This window comes from Geospiza fortis, unplaced genomic scaffold (genome assembly GCF_000277835.1).
Source record: "Geospiza fortis unplaced genomic scaffold, GeoFor_1.0 scaffold154, whole genome shotgun sequence".
NCBI lineage: Eukaryota > Metazoa > Chordata > Aves > Passeriformes > Thraupidae > Geospiza > Geospiza fortis.
The window spans coordinates 723972-731412 of record NW_005054397.1 but is presented as its reverse complement, the minus strand read 5'-3'; the positions used below and the strand labels follow the sequence as shown (position 1 = coordinate 731412).

The window sequence follows — 7441 nt, the reverse complement described above, 5'->3', positions numbered from 1 at the left end:
CGGGGAAGCAGCGAAGCGAGGGTAGACGGGACAGGGGAGACAGGCGGGAAAGAAGCAGGACAGCAAGGAGAAGGCGAGCAGAGGTTAAACGAGCCAAACCTCCCCACCAAGAAACTGAGGTGGCGGGAACTAATTATGGAGCAGTTCACAGCTTTTATGTGCTAAGGCTCCTCCTATAGTCCGGTACTTTGAGGACGGCCATTGGCTAGCCAGGGAAATTTTTGCTGGACAGCGGGGTTTTGCCGGCAGGGAAAATGGCTTGCAGGCCAGTGGTGGGAGTTTTCTCTCCCCTGCTGGCTGTCAGCCGAAGTCACCGCAGAGACAGAGCTTCCCTCCGCATGGTAAAGGGGCTGCCTGCACAGGGACTGTAATGTTGGCAGCCTCCACCCCCATCACACGCGTTAGACACCTTCTACATATGCTCAGCCCATGTAGTAATCTTCCACCTGATGCCAGAAAATGGGTTTGTAACATAAAATCCAGAAAAAGTCGAGGCAAAAATAAAAATTGAATTGTTTCCTCACAGTCCCGATAAGGTGTAAATACTCAGAACTATACTGACTCCTTGCTGATTTACCCGAATCAAAGTCTATCCAAATGGCGATTTAGAGGAATTGACAGACAAGTGGATACCCTGCAAAAGTGCTTATATTTTAGTTGCTGAGAGAGCAGGGGTCCACACCCCACCAAAGTGCTTCTCCAACACTTGAAATTTCAGTGGGTTTACATAAAATTTTTATCAAAAATACCTAACATCCTTACACGTTTAAGGCTAGTATTCGACAAGCAAGCTATTAAAAATACATCATATTCCTATAGTTTAAGTTAGTGTCCACATGCTGTCCATGCACAATCTATATAGCCTAAAGCAGCCAGTCTTCCTTATTGCTTCCTTGCACACGGGTGATTTCCTACTTGCCTGTTAGCTACTCTGGTACACTAAGTCTTAAACTTGTTGTCAAGTCAGAGTCACGTCAAGCTAAGTCTGCCAGGCTTTCTCATGCTAATTTATGTTAAGCACTTATGTACACTTGTGCTAAGTACTTACTTACTGTGAAAAACGCCAATCACTTGTTCTTAAAATTTCAAAAGTTTAATAGTAATAAAACGGTTTTTTAAATGGCAATATAGTTAGAGTAATAATAATTTGAACAATTTGGATTAGGACAATACGAGACAATGAAAACAAAGAGTTACGCACAGTCCAGGTACCTTTTTCTGGGCAGCATAAGCCCAAAAAAGGACCCACATTAACAGAGGATTAACCCTTAAAAGCAATAGCCTGTTGCACATTCATACACCTCATACATGATGCATAAATTCCATTCAAACACAGGATTCTGTCTGGTCAGTGTCAGCTTCTTCCTCTTAATCCTAAAGGCATCTTCAGAGCTGAGCAAGGCGGGAAGAAGTTCGTTTCTCCTGATAATGGAGCAATAAATTCTTTTTCTCTGAAAGATTTAGGTGTCCTGTGGCTGCTATCTTGGTGTGAGTTCTTTCTTTTAAAAAAGTATCTTACATAGCATAGTTTCTATTTTAACATTATATTATAACCTAAAACTATATTTAACCACTACTTAAGAAAATTAATACAGCCTTTCTAACATAACACATATAATACAAATTTTAATATTTGTGAAAAGCCAATAATAAAATACACATTTTTCACACTTACTTATGCTAATTTCTTCTGCTTTTTAAATGTAAAACAAATTCCTTATTTTTAAAGGGTTAAGGCATTGTGCCTACGCATTCTTGGGCAAGAATAAGATACACTATAACCAATATAGAAGCTAGACGAAACTTGGCAAGAAACAGGGAACAAAACTTGAAAAAAATGGAGGGCAAAGCTTGCTAAAACCAGTGAGGAAATCACTGAAACAGCTAACAAGAGCATGCCTAGAGGAGAAGGGTGAAAAGGGCACGGCAAGCAAGACGTCCAGCCTTCATCAAAGGGCCACCGAGGAAGATGTGGAGCCCTTCTCAGTGCGACCACCAGGCTGTCATATGCCTGCGCTTTACATATGCTAAGGGAATGATGAGTTCTAAGGAATAGTTTCCCTAACCACACTTTTTCTAAGGAAAACAATGAATACGCATGAATTATAACCACATATTGTAATCTGCTGTGTACCAGTGTATGCGTATTAGGGGGAGACATCCCCGTGCACCTGGCACACTGAATAAAGCAAATACCCACTTCTTGGACTTTGTCTCAGAAATGTCTCTTGGCCCGGTTTGGGGCAATTCAATTTCAAGGCACAAAGTATCCAATAGCTCTTTTTAATGCCATGAATATGTGAATATGTTGAGTTTGGTTGGTTCCCTCCCCTCCTCCACTGATTCCTAGATGACTAATGGTCCCTTGTTTCCTCAAGACTCTTATAAATCCTAATCTGAATTATTTAACCCCCACTCATTCTCCCTTTCCTCCACTGACTTTTATCTTTTGTTTCCTTTACCCTGATGTGTTTATTTTCTGCTCTGTCATTCCAGTCACTTCATTTCTCCTTCTACCCTTATGCATCTTTCATCATTTACCCCACTTTTCTCTGGCAAGGGGCAGGTTTTCCTACTGGTGGAGTCAATTTTTGTGGCATATCTGGGTTACTGTCAAGACTTCTTTCCTGTGTAAAATGTCTTTAATTTTGTATGAATCTGCTTTAATATTTTATCCCACATCAAAGAAGTATAATGAAATCATCGTCCTGAAATGGCTTTTCCGTGTTGAGGTAAAGGAGCAGAGATGGGCTGGAAAGTATTATCCCCAGATAGTATTTGGTGCAAAATAAGCCACAAGATTCAGGGGAAGGAGAAGGCTGGAACAGCTGAGAAGATGCTCATGTTTGGGGTCTGGATTAGAAGAGAAGGGAATGGATCCATCTGTACTTTGCCTTATAGTGGAGAACATCAAAACCCTAAGAACAAAATTATCCCTATCCCAGCCAGAAGCAGGACAGACATGAGCCACTGAAATACTTTCACTGATGACCTTTGTCTCAGAGCTAAGCAGCACAGAAATGAACTACTTTAAAGAGAAAGACCCCAATCATCTTTGCCATAAAATCTTATTCACACATCTCAGGACTCCAAAATCACTCAGGATTCCATTACTTACCTTTCCTCAGCTGCATATTTCCCCAGGCTGGTCCAAAATTGATCACAAGATGTAAATGAGGCTTATGACCCTTGTTCATAGTGATGGGAGACCTGCTGCAGTTCTGGTGATCTAGTTAATTCCATTTGCACTATTGTGTTAACTTTCATTTGCTTTGATGCTGGCAGCATCTTCCCTGTCTCTGATTATTCTCACAGTGTTTCTCTTTCATCTGAGTTTGCAGTGGTGTGAAACCTGTGATGACCCTCCTGCCGAGCAGGGGCTTTCGTCTCCAGGATTTTTGTTCTACCTCTGATCCCACCAAAATTATTTTAGGGCATGCCTGGATCTTGCCTTGCTCAAGGTTGTTCTCACGCCTCAAAATGTTGGTCCTCAGAAAAAACAGGAATTCTCCCTCCAGACACTACTGCAGCACCAAGAGCCCAGCTCTGCTCTGCCTGCATCCAGAAACCCAGGAGGGACAAAGCCCCCTTGCTGGGTGGGCTGAGCAGCCCACTGTGCCTACAGGTGCTTCAGCATGAATGGTGCTTCCAGTGAATGGTGCCTTTGGGTCATTGTCCTTGAGGATTCTAGAATGACACAAACAGATTTAGTTACACCAGCTGCTTCATGGAAGGAAATGGAATTTCACAGGATATCCTGCAGCAGCTTTACTGGAACATCTCTTTGGGTCACTGCAGGGATTGTCCCTGCTCATGGCTTGAGCAGGCAGCTGTTCCTGGATGGTGGCAGCTGACCGTAAACTCATCCCTAGGGTAGCAGGTACAGGGAAGGTCCAGTAGGATGGAACACAACCCACAGATCATGGCATTGCTTGCCATCCCAGGAAGCCGTGGGGATTCACAGCCTCCTTGCTAAGCAGCCCAGCTTTCAATTCTCATGGAAGTGGCTTGCATGGGTGCTCAAAAGCCAGACAAAAGGATGGGACATACTTGAAGTCCTGAAATTTTAGGTGCTGGAGGGTAGATACAAGGTCTCAGTCCACTGGTATTTCTTCCATGTTTGCTTTCCAAAAGTGGAAATAGAGTTGTCACTTAATAAAGTTCTAGAAATGCCTCAGCTTGAAGTAACACACAAACGAGACCATATGCCAATGGCAATAGTTTGGATTTTGTTTGATAGTACATATAGTACATATGAGAGAGAGAGAGGGGGAATGAAAAAAAATAAAAATGGGGGTGAGGAGGGGGTGGTGCAGAAAGAGAGTGACAGGGACAGAGTAAGGAAAATATCACCACTCTGTGGATCCCAGCAATATTCAGTTGATCCTTTCCAACTGTTCTTCTTGGTGGTGAAGGTCTCCCCAGATTGCATAGAATCCAATGGGTTAATACACATTCAGGCTGGGTAGGAAAACCCAGGCACCTCCCTGGGTTTGCCATTGTCTCTTACAACAGACTCTGGGTTTCTTGCATCATCTGCAACAAAGTCCTGTGGTGAAAGGCTTCAGGAATGACTCGGGAGGGGCACTTCAGGGGTCTTTGATGGATTATGGCACTCCCTCAGCTGCCTCTCACGGGCAGCTCCCGTAGATGTGACCTGTGGGGTTGGGCATTCCACGGCTGGGCCAATTTGTGTAAGGGAGGATGGGTGTTCACTGCCTCTGACCAGAGGTTACACCCAAAACCTCCTTCCCTCCCCTCGTTTTGGGGGGAGTCAGTGAAAACCTGGCTTCTCTGGGCTGTGGTCTCCACCACCCCAAACTCAGCCAGGGAAGAATCTCAGTTGCATTTGGCTTTCTTGTGGATGCATTCCTCTCCTTCGGCCTTGTTAGTTTTTTCCTAGGCCTGTGATGATTAAAAAATGGTTTTTCCCTTTATCTAGTGTTAGTGATTTAACTTAAGATCAAAGTCCCAGTCAGATATCTTCAGGGAGGCTTCTTTGGTTGTAGCTTCTTTATAGAGTTTTTGTTATAATGAGCAAAACTTTATATCAATGTTTGAGGCCTGAACAATTTCAGTCTCTGACATCAGTGAAATCTCTACAAAGAAATTATTCACACTGTCACCCCTCAGGAAAACCCTTTTCCCTGCAAATTCTGCTGCTGAGGTAGAAGCAGGGTTTCCCTGGAAATGCCATAGCATGGTCGACCTGGTTTCTCCCTAGTGGCGCAGCACAAGCCTCCCAGAACTACCAAGTCTTCTGCCAGATTCTCCTGGCTGTCCCAGAAGGAGTTAACAGCAAAAGCAAGCTGAGGAGAGGAATTTGAAGGGGCTCTGTGGGTCGGTGGGTATCGACGATTGGAGAGACGGGGAAGATGAGTCAAGGGGTCCTATGGGAATATAATTGGGATAGTAGAAGATAGCATATTTTAGTTAAGATTTTAAAATTAGTTAAGAAGCTTAGTAATATAAGTGGCAAGAATCAATTTGTTAAAGAGTAACAAATACATTAGGACAGAGAAGCTAGGAGTGACAGGGGAGAGGCTTGGACCATGACCAGCAGATCAAAAAGTCCTGCCAACTGGCCATGGGTGAAGAGTTCACCATGAGGAAGACAGCTTTCTTCCTCCCATATGCCCACTCCCTTATTTCAAAATCCCACTGACCCAATTAAGGCAGTACAGTTGGGCAGCCATAATGGATATTCACTGATAATAATACAAAGCAGGCAGGTAATGATAATGTATTATGTGTCCTTAGAAACTGTTTGGATATGTAAAACCTTTCCTGTATAAATAGAGAGCAGGAGTCTGCAACTCCTTGCACATGTATTTGGAAATGATTCCCCATGTGTCCAGCGTGCTGCAATAAATACCCTTCTTCTCAACTTTTATTAGTTGAAGAGTTGTCTGTCTGTGCATCAAAGACTTTGAGATGGTTAAAGAATCTGAATTTATTGTGGAGTACAAATGCTTATATACTACTTTAGGAAGGCTAATAATGTTTTACTACAATGATTTGGTTAATCATCACAAAAACAAACATATATTTTACAACATCTCTTGCTTGCAGAGCTTGATGTAATTTTTATTTTCTGGTAAGTCCATCTGATTTAATCTTCTTGCAATCTTGAAAGCTGCCTGTTCTTGTCAAGGCATTTTGTTTACCAAATCCCTTATGCTAACCAGGTCCAAAGTCCATCATCTCTCTTGTGTATCCCAACAGGAGGGTACTCACAAGATGGTGAGATCCCTTCCACTGGGGGCACAGTGGTCAGGCCAGCATGGCAGCAGTCCAGCAGCTGACACCATGGGGAGACTAGGGGTGCTGGAAGGGCTTCCAGGAGTGCCTCGGGCACAGGTCCACTGCCAGTAGCAAGGCCAGAAGGAGCGGAACACACATGGAATGTGTGAGCAGGTGAGCACACATGGGATGTGTGAGCAGGCATGAACAATGACTGCCTGTAGTCACCTGGTAACAGAGGAGGCAGAGCCGGGGCATTGCTGTGGTGGTGACAGCTTGGTGGTCAAGCCTTCTCTTGCACTTTATTCTTTGTTGCACTCTGTTCCTTCAAGCCTTAAATCCAACCATCAGTACCAGCTCCACATATTTTGATCCAACTTTATCCCTTCCAACCCAAAACCTGCCTCCTCAAATCTATCCTCAGCACCAAATCCATACCCTAGCTCAAAATCTGCACTCCCTAGTTCCAAATCCGCCCTCCTCAGACTCAAATCCACACTTCAGCCCTAAATCTACTCCCAAATTCCTCCCCAGCTCCAAATCTACCCACAGTCCCAAGTACAAATCTACCCCTAAATCTGCTTCCTCTATCTCCCCAACCTCCAAATATGCTTCTTTAGTCCCAAATACACATCCTAAGCCCCAAATCCACCCTGTCCCATTGGATGCTCCTCCCTCCCAGCCCCTCACAGAAGCCTGTCCCACCCCAAAAAGCAGACATGTTGGCAGTATGGAGTAGCAGGTTTATTCTCCAGTTTTCTTTCAGAGGAGTAGGGCAGCCATGGTCAGCAAGAGGCTGGAGCAGGAAGGGAACTGTCACCGGTGTCAAATGGTGCAGTTCCCCTCTCCATAGCGCCGGCACTTCATCACCTTCAGGTAGGTCTCCACTTTGTGCAGGTCCTTCTTGAAGCAGGAGAGCAGGCCATAGTTCTGCAGTAGCGCGTCCTCACTGCGCAGGTGGATGTCAAATTTCTCGTAAGTGGCTTTGAGGATCTGGGGGCCCCGGGGGCTTCGGTCCTGCAGCTCCTGCAAGAGGATTGCGAGGTGCTGGGGGAGGTGCTGGGGGCCTGGGAATGACATGGGCCACACTAACCTCCTGCAGTGCCCCAGGCTGGGGCAGAGTGGCTGGGAATGGCCCTGAGAGTGCTGGTTGCCAGGGGCTGAACATGAGCCCGTGTGTGCCCAGGTGGGCAAGAAG

General features: G+C 44.9%; 1 protein-coding gene across 1 annotated transcript in view; it reads right to left on the bottom strand.

Annotated features, from left to right (window-relative positions):
- Positions 1-6977: 6977 nt before the first annotated feature.
- Positions 6978-7441, bottom strand: part of LOC102035525 (somatotropin-like) — a 5232-nt gene continuing 4768 nt past the window's right edge. Inside the window, exon 5 of the mRNA XM_005425821.1 lies at positions 6978-7269. Coding sequence (XP_005425878.1) covers positions 7069-7269 — 201 coding nt within the window. The 3' untranslated portion in view covers positions 6978-7068. The remainder of the gene's footprint in view (positions 7270-7441) is intronic.